The sequence below is a fragment of the Etheostoma spectabile genome, chromosome 6 (assembly GCF_008692095.1).
Source record: "Etheostoma spectabile isolate EspeVRDwgs_2016 chromosome 6, UIUC_Espe_1.0, whole genome shotgun sequence".
NCBI lineage: Eukaryota > Metazoa > Chordata > Actinopteri > Perciformes > Percidae > Etheostoma > Etheostoma spectabile.
The window spans coordinates 4,646,170-4,669,044 of record NC_045738.1 but is presented as its reverse complement, the minus strand read 5'-3'; the positions used below and the strand labels follow the sequence as shown (position 1 = coordinate 4,669,044).

Below are 22,875 nucleotides of genomic sequence, written 5' to 3'. Positions count from 1 at the left end.
AACAAATGGCTTAAAGGGAAGAAGGAGAGAAGAGCAGAGCGTAATCTGTGGTTGTAATCTGGCTAAGAAGAGACAGAGGAGAATGGGATAGAGGTTTTCTAAAAGCCAAAAGAGGAAGGATTCTGTTTCCAGTGTGGAAAACAAGAACAAGACAGACAGACCTACTTCATGCTTCATCACATATGTCTAAAATAATACACCTTACAAGAATCTTGTGCTTCCACAAAATAAAATTCACAAGACCACCCTCAGAAAGTTTCAGAACTTCTCTGGAAAGTTGCAGCAAGACATTATGCATTGATTAAAACCTGAGTTAAGTACAACAACAAGAGTAACATCTAAAGTAGGGAAGAGAAAGTACAACGGAGAGGTGTAGAGGTATAGAGAAGAAAACCAAGAAAAAGAGAGTGGAAACAAAGAGACAGACGGAGACATACAGTAGAAGCGAGGAGGGTTTGGAGGGGGTTAGTTCTTCATAAAGCAGGTGTCTAATCCTTCCAGGTCAGAAGAGAGCACACAGATAGAAAACAGATGCAGAGCAACTACATAAACAGATCCTTAACCTGCAGCTCCTAACATTGGAAACATATGACGTCATGTGAAACAGGGCCAGCTCGAATGCTCTTTTTGGCCTCTTGTAACCCCAGTAAACCTATGAATCAGTTTTGAAGCAACCAATCAATCCCCTAAACTGTCCCTGGAGGCATCTTATTGACTGGAAAGCATACAGCCATTTGAAGGGCAACTATAAAAGTGTTTCCTGGACCTGGTACAAGAGATGATGTTATGTTATCTTGTTACTCAGGGAAACTACAAGACAGTTAGTTCTTTCCTACCACATGAATCATAGGTCCAGATACTGAAGGAAAAACAATGGTTTGCAATCTTTCTCCATGTAGGCTACAATTTATTGTACAATTACCGGCCTTAATCAATCTGTGCTTTGGCTTGTGTGTTTAGTCTGATGATGGGATGTTGTGACTTTTTCGAACAACTGCTGCTGCTACTGAACACACCTGTTCAAGGTCAAGAATTAACTTTAAAAGTGAACTTTTAAGTCCTTAAAATGCTTAGAAAAACATGTATATTTGAATATCTGCATTTGCATGGCAACTGAGCAACACCTATGCTGTTGAAGATAATGCAATATGATCAAACCCTCTTATACAGCTACAAAAAGGTATTCAAGGTGAGACCGGTCTGTCAACTGCTTTTTCAAAACACAAAAACAAACTTTGAAACTTTTAAAGCAAAGTGATTTGTAAACTAACCACTGCGATACCTACATGTACAGAGACACCTACAAACAGGCATTTCTTTATGCACATGCTTTGAGAACTTTCCCCCAGTTTTATATCCACTTATCAAAGTTCAAGAACTAGTCCAGTCCTAAACTGGGCCTGTGTATGAATGCTAGCAGGCCAGACCCAACCAGTGGGTCCCAACACAGAATCTTATGTTGGATGTTTAATATTGGCGGGGACAATAGTAATAGTTGAACTGGTGCTGCAGCTGCTGCAACGCTGTTTTCATGTGGCAGAGGTGACAATGATGCTGGCAAAGATGATGACAGATCTTTCATTGCTGGTGATGGTGCTAACAGTTGCCATCTGTGCTGCATTATGGCACTGCTGTTCCAAGTTAAAAAGAAACAGGCATGTCCACCAACTTCAATATAAACAGGCACACACAGACCCACCACTACTTAAGCCTTAATCCACTCTACTCTGCAGTTCATACACACAAACCAACTGGGATAGAAAAAGTACTGAGTTGGGTAAATTTCTCAAAGAGGGCACAAAAATTTATTTTATTTTTAATCAGTGAAATATCCAAACAATATGAGGATCAAACACATTCTGCCATGTTTTTAGTGTGACCACCATTTTTACTAAATCTACAGTTGTTTTTTTTAATTTTCATTTGACACTGACAGAATGAGGAGATGACAGGTCTTCAACATAACTGTGGCATGTGTTGGGGTTGCAGTACGTTTTCTGAAGTATTTTCTGACACTGTACACATTTGTGATAAAAGCAAAGAAATATTTTGCAATATTTGCTAACCTAATGAAGTAGGGCCGCCTGATATGAGGAAAATATCTAATTGCAACTATTTTGACTGATATTGCGATTGCGATATGATTCACGATATTGGAGGGAATGATTGTCTTTGTATCATTATTCTCATTTTCATTGAACATTATTAAAATTGAAAGAATTCTCAGAATTATAGTTTGATTTTTTCGAGGATCTGTACCAAACAAAGTTTTTTCTTCTTTAGTCTGTAGGATATGATTTGTAGGCCGGGACATTTCTGCAGCACCACAATACTTAATTCACAATGGTTTGACACATATTTTGGCATTTACAAATATTGCGCCCCCCTGCGATTTGGACATTGCACTAGTCCATGTTGCAATTTCGATACAAATTGTGCTGTTCTATTTAAAAGTGGTATAATGGTTTTCATTGTCGTTCTTGGAAAACATGTAAATTCCATTGCAGCGTCTGCTCTTACCTTGGTGGGAATGCGTGCAGTCAGGAGGTAGGCTCGGTGAGATGCAAGTGCCTGAGAGAGAGAGAGAGAGAACAGAGAGAATAATGAGTATGTGGCTGTAAATATACACTCAGACTAACAACAACAAGGGAATGTCAATGAGCACAGAGAGCTTGCCTGTTGACTTATTGAAGATATTGAGATGAAAAGGCTTGTGACTCTAAAACATCTCAGTCAGTATGGAAAGAGAAAAAACCTAAGCAGAAAGATTCTTCTCTACATGAAAACAAACATAAACAGACAGTGACTTTACAGAAGTACCCGCTCTTAACCAGCACAACCCACTGAGATACTTATTACATGTATCCGAGAAGCCTTCATTTGCATTGGACCACCTCCGGTCTGCAATGTGAGGCCATTATAGGTCAGTGTGTGTGTTTTTTTTTCGTTTCTGCCTGCATAGGAAGCTGGACAGCGACTGGCAGCTATTCAGAGCACATGGCGATGACTAAGCTTATGAAAGAAAGAAAATGTCAGTGCTGCATACATTGAACAATCCAAACCCATGAGTCTGTTGTAGTCTTTTATCATATTACATGGGTGCACATAGTCATAACAATGAAAAAATTCTGTGGTCAAAAGTTTTGGCGTACCAAAGTGGATTATCATAAGACACCATAAATGATTTAACAGAGGAAAGAAGGTCAACACATTGAAAAACTAAAACGTCAACATCTTATAGAAGTTGATGAGATGAAGTGAAAATGTTGTTAAAGTCATGAGGAGGAGCGTTACCTAAGGCTTTTATATTAGCCGTAATGATACCAACTGTACTGAGTGTGCTATCTTTACCTTCATGTGCCATCACACTGGATTTTTTTCTGTCACATAAAATCATGATACAACCAATCCTGACCTTTAAAACAATGAAACTGTCATCTACCTTCTTGACAAAAAACACCCTGATTGGTAAGCAAAGGCATGCACAATGTGGCGCCATCATCATAGCTGAAACCTCATGACCCTCGTAACTAAATGTCCTTTGTCTTTCCGTTCACTCTTTACTGACAGCATGCTGGAATGAAACTGTAATCGCACAAACTGCCTAAACAACACCTTTACAGCTCCAAAGATAAGCAACGTAGTATTGTTGGTTTTCAATATTTCAACATACAAATGAAGGGTATCAGACTCAAAGGAAGAGATGACAGTGGATATAAGGGAACACAAGGATAAAATGAAGAAAGACAGAAAAAAAGACGCTGCGTTTAGAGTAGATGAAACATGAAAAACGGGACGGGTAGGGATGCAACTGAGAAACTGAAAGCAGAAAGATCGATCAGAGGTGTGAGAAAACCAAAAAGAGAAGGTTTGAAAGCAGAAGAGAAAATTAAAGTAAAACTAGAACTGCAAGTAGTTGCAACGGGGTCCAAGCCTCCCTGCGCAAGTCGTTCCGACGCCAGTCAGCATCGGCAAACCGGGGAGCTCGCAAAAGAGGAACCCGAAGCGTAACGCAGGGAGGCAAACATTAGGAAATATCGAGAGGCGTGAGCCGCAAGGATGGCGGTACATTGCCGTTGCAAACATCCCAGAGCCCTAAAGGATTTTTGACAACCTCTGGTCAGTCTGGTTTCATTTTCTACAAAAGCTTGTAAAACATCAACCTTGTTGTCCATAGTCACTCTATGAACATTATTTATTTTCAGGACAAACTGGGTCGTTAGAACATTTGTGCTGCACTGATGCCACTTGAACGTTAAAAAGGTTGAAGGTCCATAAAAACAAATGAATAAAAAATAAAAACGGAACATGAATCTCACAGATATATATTGATATCACACACACAGCAATGCCACTAGAGCATTTGTGTTGCCTAAAACAGTTCTATATATCTGGAATCATCCAGTGCAAAAATAAAAACCTTCTGTAAGGGATTGGAAGACAACAAAGACATCAGCAGAACTGTTAGGGCCACTGTTAGCTTTTAGCTCCAAAAGAGAGTATGTTTCTACTAGTTGTATTATTAAGTTACAAAGTTATGAATCAGAAGTGCCATTTGGCATCATTTACGACATACTTGACCTCAGAAGGGATAAAATGGCCCAAAATGGTCTACGTTGATTTTAACCCCCCCTATTGACCTACCTTTACCAAATTTGGTACAGAGCTTCCAAGCGGCATGCCAAACAATCTTCACAGGTTTGGTGTTGATAGCATTTAGTGTGGCAGAGATATTGCAATTGCAAATTTCCCATTTAAATGCAAGATGTGGACGTATGGTTTTTAAATTTCGGGAGTTTGGGAGTTATAAGGCCAAATGCGTGTTTCTGCTATAGCGCCACCTAGTGGTGGAAGTGGGTTAAGAAAAAACCTTAGAGAAACATTAGGGTTCCAAAACCTTATTGTGTGAACCGCATCGAGCCTTGCTGCTACTGCGGTCCACGCACCCGCGGGCTTGGACCCCTAACAAATGAGGGAAGGGAGAGCACAGCAGGAAAAAACAAGACCGAGACAAACAAAGATTGGCATGAGGGGCAGGGAGGGAAAGGAAGATGAAAAAAAGGGGAAAAGAGAAAACAAAATTAAGTACAGTCTTTAAACTGTCCCAATCTTTTTCAAAGATGTAAAAAAAGATGACAGTGTGTCCCTTCCCTCATGTGGCTCAGCTCTACAGGCAGGCTCTGTGTGGTTTGATGTGATGGAGACAGACAGGAAGGACTGTGTGGCCAAAGATAACCTCTCCTAAAGAGCACCAGTCACCACTGCTACCATCAACTCTTTGGCTTGGTCTCGTTTCTGTAGCAGCACCTCTTATTTACATACTGAACTATGTGCGTGCAGATATGCTAGTGATGGAATTGCCTAGTTTCATTTTAAGGTTTGGCCGTTACTTATGATATCATTGTACCAGTTGATGTCATCAGAGTTATTTTGGACCAACACTAGAGGCTGAAAGTCAGGATATCTCAACCCTTGTTGCACAGATTTTTACATTTACGTTTCATTGTCTCTTGCAACTCCACCAACTTTATGAAAGTGCAACAATGAAAATTGCTGTCGTGGCCCTTTAAAAGCGGTATTATCATCATCTGACTTTCAATGACATGCGCTGTACGTCAGAACGTTATTATAACTACGCTCAATTGAAACTCTGTTCAAACATTTGAAACTAAGTTTCTAAACAGGAATTATCCTTCAATTACATTTGTACTGCAGGCTTATATGCAGAGCAACAGCAGAACAGTGGTCAGTATAGTAAAATATGGACTTCGGTAGTCTGTATTATCTCAGAAGTGAACAAATTCAATTTGTGGATTGTTTTTTATCCCATAGAGGGAAGCCCTGGTTGTGTGCTTGTGTCTGACAGCATGACATTGTGATTTTATCAAAAGAATGCTACACATCAGTGGGTTTCTAGGAGTTGAATAGCTACAGCTGCAGTCACAAACAGTAAGAACCTGCTGACTCTGAGTGGAGGGGAGGCACCAACTGACCCCCGAGGCTTCATCTTTTCGCACCAGTCTAGAGAGGGTTGTAAATCATACAATACTTAGATAATCAACCAAAGCATGGAAGGACACTTGTATGACTTCCTGACAATATAAAAATAGAACAGTTTAAGCAGTTTTGAACATACACTGATTCATGTTGGATTTCCCTTCAGTTAGTCATCCTCCTTCCGTTGATGCATGACTGCCCCACTGCACTCTACAGGCTCTCTCCATCTGCTCTTTTGAGTGGACAAAGCCACAACACCCCCTTGTTTTATGACCCCCCCCCCCCTCCTCTCTTTTTCTGCCTAAAATGGACTTAAAGCCTTGAGCCTTCCCATCAGCCAATGATTGCACAGCGACCACCATCCCGCCTTCAGCGCCACTCAACCAACCAGATGGTAGCAGCAATGGAGCATGTCTGCAACACCAGAGAGAGCATCTGCTTTTCTCTCTCTCTCTGTCTCTCTCGGTCTCTTTCTGTCTCTCTCTCATATTTACACACAAACTGGGGGCTTACATACAAGATAACTGCCACAGTTGTGTCATTGACACACCAACACACACACACACACACACACACACACACACACACACACTTCCAGATTATCTTTTTTCTGCCAAACTGTCAACCCCACTTACCCCCCTCCAATTTGACCCAACTCTTACACACATTATGTTACTATGGCAACAGCTAGTCCATATTGCACTCACACATTTGTGAATACATTCACGCTCACACACAGTGATAGACACTTGATCACACATGAAAGTAGCACGCTGCATTTCCAAGTCTGCTGAGAATGTCAATGGTTTTTCAACCCCCCCCCCCCCCCCCAAATAACATTCACGCTGGCCTACAGTTAGAGTGAATCGCTGTAGGAACCAAAGCAATACAGAGCAATATTTCATTTGCATTCATTCAGCTTTGGCAGCACTCAGCCACAAGAAATCTACCCCCACCAAAAATGCTTTTATTCATCCATCATGTCTTGGGGTGCATTTACACTTTAATATGTCTATCTATGACACTATTTCCCATCTACTTGTTTGGGTGAAAGTAGTCCACGATGTTCCACTTCCAGGATTGCTTCATCAAATCTGCCAGATTTCACTTCTTTCAGCTGGATGTCAGTTACCATCGCTTTCTTTGAGTTGGCATTTAAACTTCAGTGGATGTATGAGGACTATGCTTAACTGCTCCTCAGATCTCTGCATAGTAAATTCAGACAGCTAGCTAGATTATCTGTCCAATCTGAGTTTTCTGTTACACCAAAACAAGTTCCTTCCCGAGGCTATTTTGCAGCAGTACCGTGGCTCTGCCAGTGCTTAGCACCACCCATGATGATTGAGATTAGTTTAAAGAAATGCCAATAAACCAGAGCACGTTTCTCTCCCTTCTTGGAATGCTGTGTGGACTCGCCAGACCCTCCTCCGCAGCACTGTGAAGGAAGGTCTGGCAAAGCGGGACTAGGGTGCGAGCAATATCTTCATCAACATCATCAAAATGCTACAAATGCCCTTAGATATTTGACCACCCTGAGTTATGCTTGATTTATCTTGCTGGAAATTTAATTGAACAATTAATGAACACGTTACTCAATTTAGGTTAAGTACTTCTTTCTTCTTGTGTACTTGTAACCTCCTAGAGTGTCTTTTACACCATCTTTGAAGAAAAAGTTTCATTATAAGAAATGCACTTTATTGCTGATATATATCAATATGATATATCTCATCACATCTGTCTGTATCTCATATCTGTTAGTCAAATTTGAAGCTACAGTCAGGAGATGATATTTCGGCTTAGCATAAAGAAAGGAAACAAGGGGAAACAGCTAGCATGGCTCTGTCCAAAGGTAACTCTATAAAGCTCACTAATTATCTAACTATTATCATTTTAATCAATACAAAAACTAAACTGTAAAAATGAAAAATTGTAGTGTTATGTGGTGTTATGAACAGAGCAAAGGCCAGCATTTTCCTCCTGCTCTCAGTCTAACCATACATGGCTGTAGTTTCATAATTAAAGGACAGAACTGGGAGCGGTTTCAACCATCATCTCTTCTAATTCTTGGCAAGAAAGAAGTTCTAAAAATGCCCACCTATATCTTTAAGCTGTAATATATTTGAACAACAAAGATATAGCTTGAATACGTACTTAGAGGACAAGACTTGCTGGTGATTTCCTGTATTAATCAATCACTTGACCTTTTGTTGAGATTTTTAAACCAAACCAAATAATTGGAAAAACAAACCAGAGATTTATTGAATAAGTACATAATCAACTGCTGCATCACCAACACAAATAGCATAGTGGGATAAAAAATCAGCCACAGTTACATTCATCCCCATAGCGCTGCTGACACAGACTCTTTATTACATAACTAATGTCAGCATGTCCTGCATGTGCATACAAATAACATTAATGAGTCATGATATGCTGGCTGCAAACAAACGGTCAACGCGTCACAGTAGGGTGACAGAGTTATTTTTAGGGATATGCAGAAAAAGAGAGAGAGAGAGAGAGAGAGAGAGAGAGAGAGAGAGAGAGAGAGAGAGAGAGAGAGAGAGAGAGAGAGAGAGAGAGAGAGAGAGCTCAGCAATTGAGACAGGCAGAGTGGACAGCAGAGAGACAGAGCGTGAGAGAAGAAGTGGCTGAAGGGCAAAGTGAAATGACTTAATAGATTCTAAGTGGTGTTTTGCTGATAAGGAGCCAATATTTAAATCCAATCAGTGGGGAGGATATTTAATGAAGGGAAGTGTTTAAAAGCCGTTTCATCTCTGTTAAAACCAAAGCTGCTCGGACGACCCCATCTTAGCTTTAAATACACTGAAATCAATCCGCTCACCATGAATCCAATGCAGTCTCTCCTCTTATCCTGCACTTCTTCACTTTTCCCTCCCACTCCTTCATCTCTTAAGGTCCTTATTCTCCTTTAGCCTCATTCTCTCTTTTCTGTATTTTTAACAATGGCCTAAAAGCATACTTACACTGTATGATTACAAAAGGTTCCAATAGGTTAAAAAAAGGGCCATGATGTCTGTATGTAAGACTTCATGCTGTTGAATGTATGAATATTGGATAATCGAACCATCACCTCACAGAAAAATTCATTCTGTGAAAGAAGAAAAATGTTCAATATTTTTTCGCTTCCCCGGCATTCTTGCTCTTTGTCTTCTTTATTTCAAATTAGATGCCATGTGGACTGCACCATAAATGCATGCTGGATATGAGGCACAGTAATCGTAGAAGATACTAACAGACTGTAAAGTGTAGCCTGAAATAGTTTATCATTTCTTTCTTGTGGTGTTTCTTTCCGTACCACCTTCCTGTTTTCTTGTTCATACAGTAGGCTACATATTATTATGTGTGTTCCATGTGCCGGTTTGTGTGGTGCGTGGGTCAATGTATTCAGAAGAGGAGGCATGTATGAATCCTGAGATAATGGAGCAGAACTAACACACACAAACACACACACACCGCCCTGCTTTTATCTTTGAATAATTAGGGATGGTGTAACTCAGTGTAAGGGAGGAGCAAGACTCTCAAGGCTGCTGCTCAACAGGCTAACATAGAGCCGCAATTATACAGGAAAGAAATATAGTACCACTTTCAAGGTAGGGGTGTTCACAAGTCCATGCAGTTTATGTGAGGTTTATGCTTATCAGGCATATTTTTGTTTTGCATAAGTAAAGACTTTAAGGATGAGGACTAACTGGTTGGTTTGGCAAATGTACAGTATGTCTGGTTAACCACCTCAACCCCATTAAGGAGAAGTGCACAGTAGCTTCCCCGAGCTTCTCTATGGGATTTTTCCATTCATTCTTTATATCAATATTATAACATTGCCATTCTTTTCAACAATGGTTGCTTATTGTTGTTCTCTCTCTACTTTGCTCTATTAAACGGATGGTTCAGAATTTTGGACATAGAACCTCGATTCCAAGTTAGCCAATATGTTATTTATCAGTGGAGACTGGTGCCAGGCTAGCGCAAGTCAATAGTAACTGCTAGCCTTGCTACCCTTGCATCTCAATTACATTTTGAGGGACTAGTTTCTCAACAATAGCGGAATTTTACTTTGCTCCGCTCAGCAGTACTGCGCCAAAAAGTAACCAATCCCACTCCTTGCAGCAAAAACATTCATCATCTGTCGGCATTTTTATACATTTTCTGCACTGGTACCACCAGTGTCCCGATGTTCTGTCCAGGTTCTCTACTGCATCTCCAGCGGGTGCTGTCTCTAGAGACCCTCTTTCTCGTTCTGCCATTTCAGGATCCATCTCTCTTAGTTCTTCGTACGTGTATTCCGGCTCATACAGGTACGGTCCGTTGCATAACAGAAATTCCTCGTCTTCGTCTTCATCGTCTTCAATGTCAGAAACATCGGCATGGCTTTCAAACATGGCCATAGTACTACATCTTGTTGATTCCTTCGTGCAATGTACTCTGCTTCTGAGTGACAGAAGGAGGTAAATAAACTTGTGTGATTGTCATGTAAACCAGCTTTCTCTTTATCACTCCGCCTCTGCTGTAGCCTATGCTACCAATTACAGGGAACAAAAGTAAGTATTGCAATGCAATGCAAGGGTAGCTTTATTTCTAACATTATTCTGTCAACAGACATTTACATCGATAGTCTGGCGTTATAGTGTATTTGCCTTTGTTGTACTGTGGACTGGGTAAGACAGTTAGTGTTGACTTGCGCTAGCCTAGCATCAGCGCTCTCTGCAAATGGAAGGACAGGATGAAAAGTGTTGAAAACGGTCTCCACTGATAAATAACACACTGGATAACTTGGAAATGTGGTCCTACGTATGTCCACAATTCTGAACCACCCCTTTAAGGTCACATTTCACATCGGGTCTAATTATCCTAAGGTCTCCTTCAGGTCGGGTCTCTCTCCTTTTAGTAAATTAATTATTTGTGTTGCGTTTGGATACATTTTCTGTTTCCGGTCTGTCACCAGGTACATTTCCAATTAGGTCCAACATTTTGAACCCATGAGGACTTCTACTGCAAAGTGTGGTAAAAATTAGAGACTTTTCTTGATTAGCTATATCAGAATCGAAAGGTGCCCAGAGATCCCCACCCCTAATAACCATCAAATCTGTATACACATAGGGGCGCCCCGGTAGGGCATTCACACTAAGTATCAAGGCCATGTAACGAATCCTCTCCGCAGCGGCCTGGGTTAGATTCCAGCCGGGGCCTTTTCCTGCATGCCATCCCTTTTCTCTCTCCCCTGCCTCTCTCTTAAAGCTATCACTATCCAATAAAGCAGAAAATACAAGGGGACAAAACCTATCAAAACATCCCAAAAAACAACCCTGAGCAAAATTTCACTGTTAATCCCCTCAGCTGCAGAAGAAGCACATTCTTCTGTTTTCCGGCCATAAGCCTGCAATCAGGAATTGGTTCAGAAGCCAAAGATAACCATTTATCTTAGTTGATAGAGGAAAACTGAAAAAAGAACCTCAATGGGGCTGACAAATCATGGTGGGAACTACTCTGAGGCCAAATGGACTTAATCTGGTCCCAGAAAAAAATCTTCCTTACCTCTCTAAACTCAGGAAGAGAAATCATTTGTTTTACAATACATTGATTCTCAGCTGCCAAGACAAGATGCTGACAATGCAGTTGAGGTCTAGTCTTGTAATGTCTGCAGACTCACACTGCGCCACGCCACCAGCACAATGCGAGTATGTAGTACTCTTTCATAGTACAGCATGGTTCAGGCATAGAACAGCTACCAAGATGTACAGTCTGGTCTCCTTTCTGCAGTCTCAGACAAGACAAAAATCCTGATAACACTGTGTGGACCCCTTCTACAAGACAGCATCACACAAACACAACATCCATCAGTGTATTGGTCTGCCTGCAGCATCCTTAAACGGCAAGTAAAGACATCATCTTAGTCTCAAATGTTTATAGAATGGTTTATAGGATTTTTAGAATGATTACAACACACTATAAACAAGAAATAAAAATTGCACATTGCTCAGGCAGCAGAAATGCTTAGTCTGAATATGTAATATTAGACAATATTAGTAAGATAGCCATGCAGCAAATCACTTTACCAGGACACTTTCATTTTCTTTTTATGGATATCACATTTTGGAGCAAACCATTCTCAGCAATGCAAATCCTTCCCACATTGCAACATCAGCCAAGAAAGAATTAAGAGAGAGACATCAATTTTCTTTTATCACTGCCCTTCTCATCATTATGTGTTTTACTGCTGAGGAGATGAGCATGGCAGGGAACAAAGGCAGCCCACAGTGGTACTTCCCAAACATTTTTGATTGGCTAGTCTCATCAGACCACAGCTGCAACGAGCTGAGGCATGAATAAATGTGGTGTCTGATTATGTTATATTATATGCTTTACTTCCAATTTTATTGCTACTCTTGCTTCTTTTGTTTGCAGTTAGAATACAAAGTGTCAGCGAACATGCACAGCACAATGTGTTGAATAATAAATGAGACTTATACAGTATACTGGTAGTGTACGTTTGATGATGTGAATTGATGGAAACACATTTAAGCCAATGAAATTCAGCCGCTGACTGTCATTTGTTCTGAGTGAAAACAAAATGCTTTTAATGAATTAGGCAAAATCAATAACCGCAATTCAATGCATGTTACCATATCTCTGCATGCTGCATGTGTATCAGTGCCTCCCTAACAAGCTTCAGCATCCCTCCCAAATGTTTTTTTGAGGCTGACCAAGCATTTAAAGGGCTGGGCAGAGGGTTATAGCCCAGGTTGGCAAGACACCCATTTAAAACTGGGTAGATATCAGGGTTTTTACAAAGTGGACTATGGTGCGAGTGATAGGGCGGGTACCTCTGGCAACAGTGGGAGCCTGCAGGGTGTCCTCTGAGAACCCTGTGTGTGTTTAGGTTACAGAGATAAGGAATGATCACAACGGTTCATTCATTCATCAGCATGCCAGCCAGACACAATGGGGAGAAGGGGTGTGTGTGTGTGTGTGTGTGTGTGTGTGTGTGTGTGTGTGTGTGTGTGTGTGTGTGTGTGTGTGTGTGTGTGTGTGTGTGTGTGTGTGTGTGTGTGTGTGTGTGTGTAGCTATGTGATAGTGAGCCAATATTTTTCTGGGTAAATAGGATATTGCTGTAGACCACAGGGATGAAAGAGTGAGACAAAACAGAGAGAAAGGAACAGAGGTGAAGAGATTATTATTTTTTACAAGTCAAGTAACAAAACAAAGTGCATTGCTTTGTTGAGGAGAAAGATGTACACAGGTATGACATAGGAAAAGTGAGAGGAAAAGAAGAAGAAAGGAATGACAGAGACAAAGGCAGGCAGAGCAGGGAGAGGGGAGGAGGGAGGGGGATTTTGATCTGGGCTGGCTTTGGCATTACCCGTGGTTTCCCTTTGGGGTGGGTAGGTAACATCACAGTGCTGAACGTGCATTCCAATGGTAAAAACACAAATAGTGTGGTGGTTTAGATAATGATGATCAGATTTATAAAATCAAAGTAAAAGTGATCAAAAGAAGATGGACTCTAAAGGGACGCTATGCATTTCAGAGGTATTACAAAACAGAAAACCTGGGAATGAGGAAAGTATCTTTAATTGGGTGGATGTTGCTTAATGGGAAAAAAATAATATTTTAGGAGAAAAAAAACTACATTTCTCCCAACTTAAGCACAAAAGGTGACATATCTAAGTACTGTGACAATCACTGAAGCAATATGTTAAATAAGCCCTAAATAAGATTTTTTTTAAAGGAGAGGAAGGCACTGCTACTGTGGAAGTTTCACCCATTTAAGCAAAACAGTATTTAGTATTATATTTCATGGAGTCAGGGTCACAAAACATCAATACCCAGTTCAACATATTGCTGATCCATCCAAAACCACATGTATGATGAGCACACCCACACAGGGAAACGCATGATTGCACACAAAGACCCAGTGACCGGGTAGAGTAAAAGGATGGCTATTTCCTTTACAATGTATGTTATATGAGATTTGAACCCACCATATGATAGTAATTCACATATAACATAAAATATTCAAATGAAATTAAAAAGAAAATTAAAGGCAATAAAAATAGAACAGCAGTTAGCAGAGCAATAAAAAAACAGTATTGCCACATCAATTACAAGGACACCATGAAAACCAACCATGCGGGAAAAGCATATAAGAGCGCTGGTAGAGAAATCCCTGATGTTGTTGTAAAATAGCTGCATGTGTGCTGGCAAATGTCTGTGACTGTCCTTAAAGGCAGAAACAAACTGTCTAATATACACATGCTTCCACCATCCTCTGATCTGTATTGATCTGGTTTAAAACTGACAGCCTGAATAATGTTCAAGATTAAAATATGGGTTTAAAGACTCATCATACAGACAACCAAAATGACAAAAAAGCCTCTCTGGAGAAGATTAATTATGCAGGTTGTCTTTATTTTGAATCACTCAGGCTTCAGTGTTTTGACAGAAAACATCACATTGATCAGATTGTTGTTACATAGTGCACAAATGTCATCATCATTCAATCAATGCTGACTGTTGTCTGTGACCTACAAACACCATTTAATTACATAAAACAAGAGCAGACAGACACTGTACCAACCAGACCATTGCACTTTAACACCAAATAGCCACCTTACCCACAGTAAGGTCAAATAGTACTCACAAGGGACAGGATCAGTCAGACCAGTACAGCATGTTGGAAACAATGTGCAGATTTAGAGCCAAACTAAAACTAGGCCAGTAATTGTTGTCATCAAAATAGGAGAAGATCTCCATGATGTAAAAAAAACTTAACTTGCCACATTTGATCCTCTGGTTGAAACCAGACATTGGATGTCAGTATAATTAGATTTTAAACACCAAAACTATCAAGCCAAGGACCTGAGACAGGGTGAATTACATTACTAAGACTGTCTGAGTGACAATGACCCTGACCTATGAGATAATGAAGATGAATGACTGTGGGAGGGGCTTGCGTGAAGCCAGGATACGTGTCTGGTTAATATCTCTCTAGGGAGGCTCTAGTAAGGAATTGTGGACTAAAAAATCCCCTATTCAGCTTGGTGGAGAGGAATACATCATGGAGTGAGACTGATAGATACTCAACTTATAACAGTGAGTATTGTATGCATGGCTATAACATATTTTACACAAAGAAAGTAGTTTAGTTAATTAGCCCTGTTCCCGGCTCAAGCAAATAGCCAACACTTACAGCTAACGTTTGTGTTGGCCACTACCTTTCTGCACTGCCGAAAATAGTGTACCTAAAATTTTCCTCACTGCATATTCTCAACGTTATCTGATACATTGCTCCAGCTTGCATTGCCAGCATAAAATCCCTTGAACTCCTTTGTCATCCTCGTTATGTGCACAGGGCTGCGAGAGGCAAGTTTGTTTACTCCGATGCTCCACTCCGCAGTGTCACTGTCATCACTACAAACCACACGTACAGTGTGGTAACCTGAGACCTTTAGTATGTGTCCTCCCGCCCCCTGTTGCTCAGCATCCACAAACAATACTGCTTCATGTATGCTGCAAAAACCCCGCTCCATTAACAACAAAGCGCTTCTTATTCATGACATCATTACAGAAAAGAAAATAGATTTTCTCTGCTTAATTATAACCTGGCAAAATCAGACACTGGAGTTGTGGTACACCATTTCACTTTAAAGAGATACTTGTACAAATACGGTCTTCATGGAATAGTCATCAGAAGAAAACCTCTTCTACGTCCTCACCACAAAAATCTGAGTTTGAAGTTTGCAAATGAACATATAGACAAGCCTGATGCATTGTGGAAACAAGTTCTGTGGACCGATGAGGTTAAAATAGAACGTTTTGGCCGGAATGAGAAAAAGGTACGTTTGGAGAAGAAAGGGCAAAGAATTTAATGAAAAGAACCTCTGTCCAACTTTTAAGCATGGGGGTGGATCAATCATGCTTTGGGGTTGTATAGCAGCAAGTGGCACAGGGTATATTTCACGAGTAGAAGGAAAAATGGATTCAATGAAATTTCACCAAATGTTGGACACTAACTTGATGCCATCTGTGAAAAAGCTGAAGTTAAAGAGAGGATGGCTTCTACAAATGGATAACGATCCTAAACACGCCTCAAAATCCATGGTGGTTTCTGTCAAGAAGCGTAAACTGAAGGTTTTGCCATGGCCTTCACAATCTCCTGACCTCAACATAATTGAAAATATATGGATGGACCTTAAAAGAGCAGTGCATCAAAGAACTGGAAGACTTTTGGAAGGATGAATGGGCGAAGATACCTCAAACAAGAATTGAAAGACTCTTGGCTGGCTACGAATGTCTTAACTGTCATTTGATGCCTTTTGGAGATTTTGCCATCTTTTCTTGGCTTCTTTATGCACATTAATACAATTTTTTACCTGGGGTGCCCAAACTTTTGAGCCCCACTGTATACATATACTGTCCCCCTAAAGCCTCCACCACCTTCATTTCTGAGCTATCTGAGCTACTCACCTCTGTCTGCTTCATGTCTCCTTCCACATTCCTCCTTGGTGACTTTAATATCAATGTAGACTCCAGCAGCTGCACACTAGCTACCAAACCTCTATTCTAGTGGACTGCCTCAACTTCACACAGCATGTCCAAGGTCCCACCCACACCAAAGGTCACACAGTGGACCTTGTGTGCTCCACAGGCAATATACCCCTCCATCTACAGTGCCTGGACCCTGCTGTCTCTGATCATCATGCTATTCTCTCTCCCTAGGCAACGTGGTACACATACAATTACATTTCGAAACATCAAATCAGTGAGCACCCCAGCCCTAAAAAATGTGTTAGCCACCCATTTGACCACCAAAACAGCCCTGACCATAGTGGACGCCATGGCAGCCCACTACAACACTGCTCTGTCTCTGAGCCTAGACCTTCGCACCTCCCTTAAAACCTTTACTGTTTCCTTCACCTGTTCAGCTCCTTGGTACATCGCTGAACTACAAAGAACATGCAAGTTTCTACAAAGAAGCTCTTTCTATAGCCAAGACAAATTACACCACCCTCATCGGCAACCAGCAAAACCACCCCTGAATGCTGTTTTCCACTATTAACTGCCTGCTACGCCTCATTGACACCCCCCAACCTCCTTGAACCTGACTGTTGCACCAAGTTCCTGGATTTCTTCCAAGCCAAAGTGGATCTAAAGTAGCTTGCACACTGCTCCAACAAACGCCATCAAACTCCAACAAACACCAACAAGTTGGGTCAGTATGGGCCGGCCATCTGTGTTTGTTGGATGGAGTCGTTAGAGTTTGACATGTCCAGTCGGGTCTGGTGGAGTTGTAAAATGTTGGACCAACGTAGGCCATTTTCCAACAAACGACAACATTCTAACAGTTTGTTCCCTTGACAGCTAGCTTTGCATGCAGAACTTCCACGAGCACAGTTACCTTGTATCCAGCTGTGCATCATTCACACTCATAGTTTTTTTGTTGGAAACATTGAGGAAGTTGGAAATGGCTTGTTTCTGGACCCAGGAACACGAAGAGTTGCTAATTGAATTATGGGAAGAGAATCCCCAACTTTATGACATTAGGACCCAGGCATATTCCAACTACGACAGCAAAAAACACATTGCGGAGAAGCTGGAAGAGTAATTGGTGGTAACTGGTGGTGAGTAGCCTACCTAACGTTAACCTTGTCACGGTTAGCATTGCTTCTAACACCGTTATTTTATTTTAGGCTAAGCATTGTTAACGGTATTCTACGAATGTCATGGCTGTACTGGTATGAATAATTAGTATTATACTATAGCCCGGGTGAACACTCGATTCTGATTGGCTGCAGTGTGATGTAGGACACCTACTAAAGGTGTTTTGGTTCCGTAGCTGAGCTGAAGGGTTCTACGAGCTAAGCGGACTAAAAATATCTCCTGTTGCTAAGGGTGGCATGTCTATCCAAGGTCTGCTCTATTCCCTGGAGCAGTGACCAAGATTTGCATTGGATAAGAATCTTATGGGATGGGAATGATTGTTCCATGTATTAGTCAAACCCTCAGGCGTAGTTTGAAAAAACTTTAGATTTCAATTGAGAAAACAAATTAAAATATAAAATAAAAATATGTTATTTGGCAAGTGACCATGGTATAAGCAGGTTACTGCCCTTTGAGGTGTCCATTATCAGGTATTAATGGACAACGGCAAGGCGTAAACCATCCAATGCTGTAGTCTATTAATACCTGACAATGAACACCTCGTTGGGGCATTAACCCTTTCGCAACTCCTGGTGTGTGCCCCATCCACTTCTAATTCCAATCAACCACAGAACATTGCTCCTTCTCCTGCTCATGTGCCTCAGCGCTGCCTCTCCTCCTTCACGCCTGTGGCCAACCATCTAGTGACCAAGCTGGTGACAAAAGCAGAAGCTTCCACCCGCTCCCTGGATCCAATGTCTACAGCCCTGGTCAAAGCATGTCTGCGTGTCCTGTGTCCCATCATGGTGGATGTCATCAACTACTCCTTGGAATCTGGCATACTACCCACTTTACAACTGCCTCAGTCACCCCTACTACTCTGAAAGACAGCTCTGGTTGAATTGGTCACAGTATGACACAGCAAATCAGCCTCACATTGACAGGAATCATGGTGTTTTTAAGATCTTTTATCCTATTTAAATGCAATGACATAACATATTGCTCCGTTTGAGCAGAAGTAGATGAATACTCAATAATCCCTAATGGGATTATTTCAGAATGACAACACTAAATGTTTAAATATAAATTTATTTTGATTTGTGGGATGGCGGAGACAAGAAACCCTTGAAGTGTCACAGCTGGACTGAATTTATAATTGACACTGCCTCCCAGCAAAAAAAGGTGGAGTCAATCCTCACCAGGGCCAACTGGGACCTTTCTGTGTTGTCATTTGTACGTTTCCCCTCACACGCGGAAAGTAAGGGTAATTGGAAACTAAAGTTGTTCATAGGCGTTACTGTCTTTGAAAGGAAAGTGGGTTATTGAGTGGTCCAAAAATTATATATTCTTACTATTGGATCTTTTGATCAGCAGAGAAATGGTGACCTGTTTGACACATTTCTTCTGCCTGGTTAGCTCTGATTCAGGGTAGCAGCTGTCCATGGTCCCGCTACATGTCCTGCGATGCCATGTTACATCCTGCTACGCTCTGCGGTGCCCAGCTACGTCCTGCTGTGCCTTGTAACGCCCACAGTGCCCTGCTATGCTACAAAGAACTACTACAAACCATCTCTTTATTCTAATCCCAACCGGTCGTCAGACACTGCCTCCCAAGAGCCTGGGTCTGACCGAGGTTTCTGCCTAAAAGGAAGTTTTTCCTCGCCACTGTCGCACTGTTGCTTGCTCTGGAGGAAACTACTGGAACTGTTGGGTCCTTGTGGATTCTGGAGTGTGGTCTAGACCTGCTCTATCTGTAAAGTGTCTTGAGATAACTCTTGTTGTGATTTGATACTATAAATAAAATTGAATTGAATTGAATTGAATTGATTGTCAGCCCAATTATGTTAATAATCAACACAACATTGCATGATGGAAAACACAGAGAACCTTCTAGAAGAGTTAACTATTGAATAGACACAATGATCATGTGCCAAACAAAATCTGTTTAAACTTGGGCTGTATACAACAAAATGATTACAAACCTTAAAGCAAAACTAAAAGGGAAGCCCCTGTGAGGTCATTGTGGTTTTTGTCAGACTGCTATGACCACAAATCCCAAAATAAAAACCCTCACTGCATGACTTGGACTGTAATAGGACCATAACACGGCCTAATACTTTATAGGCACAGAATAGAGAAACAAAACAATGTTACTGTCATACCATTATTAAAACACTAATATATCTCCCTCTTTGATGATTTTTATCATCATTCTGTGACCAAAGGACAATGTATAACGACCAACCAACCAGAGCTAACACTACTTCAAATGTAAACTTTGCAATAATTCACAGCTATTTAAAAAAAGGAATTTAAAATGTGGAGCACTTGCTCTGCAGCCTTTAAGGAAGCAGTTTTAACACCATTAACAAGATACCTGTGCAGGTTCCCATGAGAGGACATTCCAGGTGATCAATAGGGAGTGCAGAACTGGGTCACTTCCATGTTCTCACTGCCCCTAATGACAGACCTCCAGGTTAATGTAAAGGAGAGAAGGACAAGTTGGACAACACTCTAGGCTTTGGTCTGTTCTCATATGTGAAAACAGCTTCTTAAACATTTTACACCTTGGGATTACCTTACAGTACATTTTGTCTCACTGAGGTGACTAGCAAGACATATTAGTGTTCTTAACACACACACTATTTGTACAGTGTTGCAATGACTTTGCAATAAAATACAATTACTAAGGCTTAAATCTCCTTTCATAACAGCTTGGTTCCTATCATTTTGTTAGACTTGGAAATGGCTTGGACTTCAGACTTTTTATTGGCCTATGATTGAATTATTCTTCTGTAAAATGGCCTGAGATCCCATTTTTGTCCAAGCTGTCATCAGCAGAATCATGTTAGGACATGCTGGACGTTTGAGAAATCTATAACAAAAACAGAAGGGTCACTACAGTTCCAGTTTAAAAGAAATCCATACTACAGAAATCGGTATCCAATTGTATTATCACAGATATGACTAAATCGATACACAGACCCTCAACCTCAACAGAAAACCATTGTCATCTAAGGTGTGGTGGGACCCACAAAAGGGTGTGAATGCTGACATACTGGAGTCAGATATTGGCTTAAAACTCTCCATCATCTTGAAAGTAAAGTGCAAAAATAGTATTAAAAATCTATGCTACTCTATATCTAATTGCGTTGATGTGTAGCAGCTTTGTGCTATGTTAGGGTCACTCCCATATACAAAGCAAACAATGAGATGCAATTAAGCAGTTAACTGACAGTGACAGTCTCTGGCTAGGACAAAGACACATACACGAGTACACTTCCCTTTATCCACACCAGGGGATAAAGAGGAAGTTTGACACCACGCCAGCCCTCCAGTGTTTTAGATTTAAATGGGAGCCAAGATCTGTGAATGACTAACACTGCTAAAGGAGTTATGGCATGGCAACAGAACAGAAAGTATTATGATCTCTAGGTCTGAAAAAATCTTTCAAAATCAATCAGTCAAGCTTTTATAATATAGGTTTATATTAAATGATTTTACATAGCAGTGCCATTAGCAATCCTAGGCCTCTGCATACAGTTTCATCATGACACTACGTTGTAAAATCTTTTAAATGATTGCTGGGTTGTCACTATTCTTTCCAGCTTCACACACCATGTCACTGGTGATGAATGTCTGTCACACTGCAAAAGCTTTACGTACACAGCGGTTTTCTTTGATTCTTCTCTCTTTCCCCTCCATCCCGTCTGCCCGTTACAGTACATTGTATTGCCCATTTTCTTCTCTCCCCTTGCCACTTCCTCAGGGTGTGTTTGATGGACTGATGTTATTATCTCTACTTCCTTCAGCCCTCTGTCTTCAAAGGAGGAAGACGACTGTATCTATCAAGCTTTAGCGTGCTTAAGAGACGCCTCGGGCACTGTAGTGCTCGACTCCCAGTCTGGGCGAAGCTCCGCAGAAAAAAGGAGGAAAGCCTTGTGTGTATTTGACAGACGAGCAAATTGAGAGAGGAAATAACCATATTCTTGCCTTGATTATCAGTGTAGTTACACAGTAGATAGATGCCCGGTATTTTTTGAAGTAAATCAAACTCTCAACTGTGTATGGCTGCAGTAAGATGAACAAGGGAAGTTCAATAAATGCCGACAAAAACATCAAATCTGGACTGTAAGTCACAATAAGAGTTAGATCAGTTCTTGACATTTGAGGGAGATTTATACAACTTATGTATCTGGCAGCTAAATGTGTAACACTGGTAGACAGAGGCTCAATATTTATTGTATAGTCATTTAAATCTCTAACATGTATTGTTATTGGCAGAATATATATATATATATATATATATATATATATATATATATAAGAATAAAACATGTGATATCTGTGTGATTTAAACTATACATTACTTTTTAGGGGGACTATGTAGTAACATCCATTTAGGGACTATAGATGTATTTTTATTTTTTTAAAAGCCACTAGCACATTAATTATAGGCACTGTTCCTGCTAAATAATCCAATAAAGTATATGAGCTAATGTAACGTAATTATTATTTCTAATCATTTTATTACATCTGTGATTACTGTAAAAACTAGATTACGATAAAATAAACTGACGCTGAAACTGAGTGTCTAAAGTTATCATGTTAGAATATACATTTAAGATCTTAGAGGTACTCCTGCAATTTACAATTCTACGTCCATGTAGTTGAAGGACTTGCAAATTTTGCAACAGATTTTAAATGAACAGATACGATTATACCACAGTTTTCACAGGCTGACCACCCCCGTGATGAATAAAGTGATCTTCTTGTGTCGGTAGAGAAGTCCTTTAACATTTTGCTGCATCATGCTTGTACACGTCTCAGAAACACTGTGTGACTGTGTTTCACTTCACAGTCAATATTTATTTGATTACATCTGATCTCAAAAACAATCTGTAAATACATTGTTCTTTCATCATCTCTAACATTAGATATTATACTCTCACGTGACAGGTTTGATTTCTCTCTGAGCCACTTCCTGTATAATAGGGTTCTCAAACTGTGTTTTTTCTGCAGACCAACAAACAGTGGTTTGTTTGTTCAGTACGGTCAAGCAGAGCGTTGATCCAAACTTACAGAGTCATTGTCATGCTCTGCGTCTGGATGAAATACCAGAACCACTCCACTGGAATTCCTCACTTCCCAGTACTGACTCCCACTTCTTTGCATTGTTTGTGCGTGTGTGTGTGTGTGTGTGTGTGTGTGTGTGTGTG

At 40.6% G+C, this 22,875-nt stretch overlaps 1 protein-coding gene across 1 annotated transcript in view; it reads right to left on the bottom strand.

Moving 5' to 3' along the window:
- Positions 1-22,875, bottom strand: part of LOC116691342 (F-actin-uncapping protein LRRC16A) — a 70,315-nt gene that overhangs the window by 40,462 nt on the left and 6,978 nt on the right. The window contains exon 3 of the mRNA XM_032518883.1: positions 2,521-2,571. Coding sequence (XP_032374774.1) covers positions 2,521-2,571 — 51 coding nt within the window. The remainder of the gene's footprint in view (positions 1-2,520; positions 2,572-22,875) is intronic.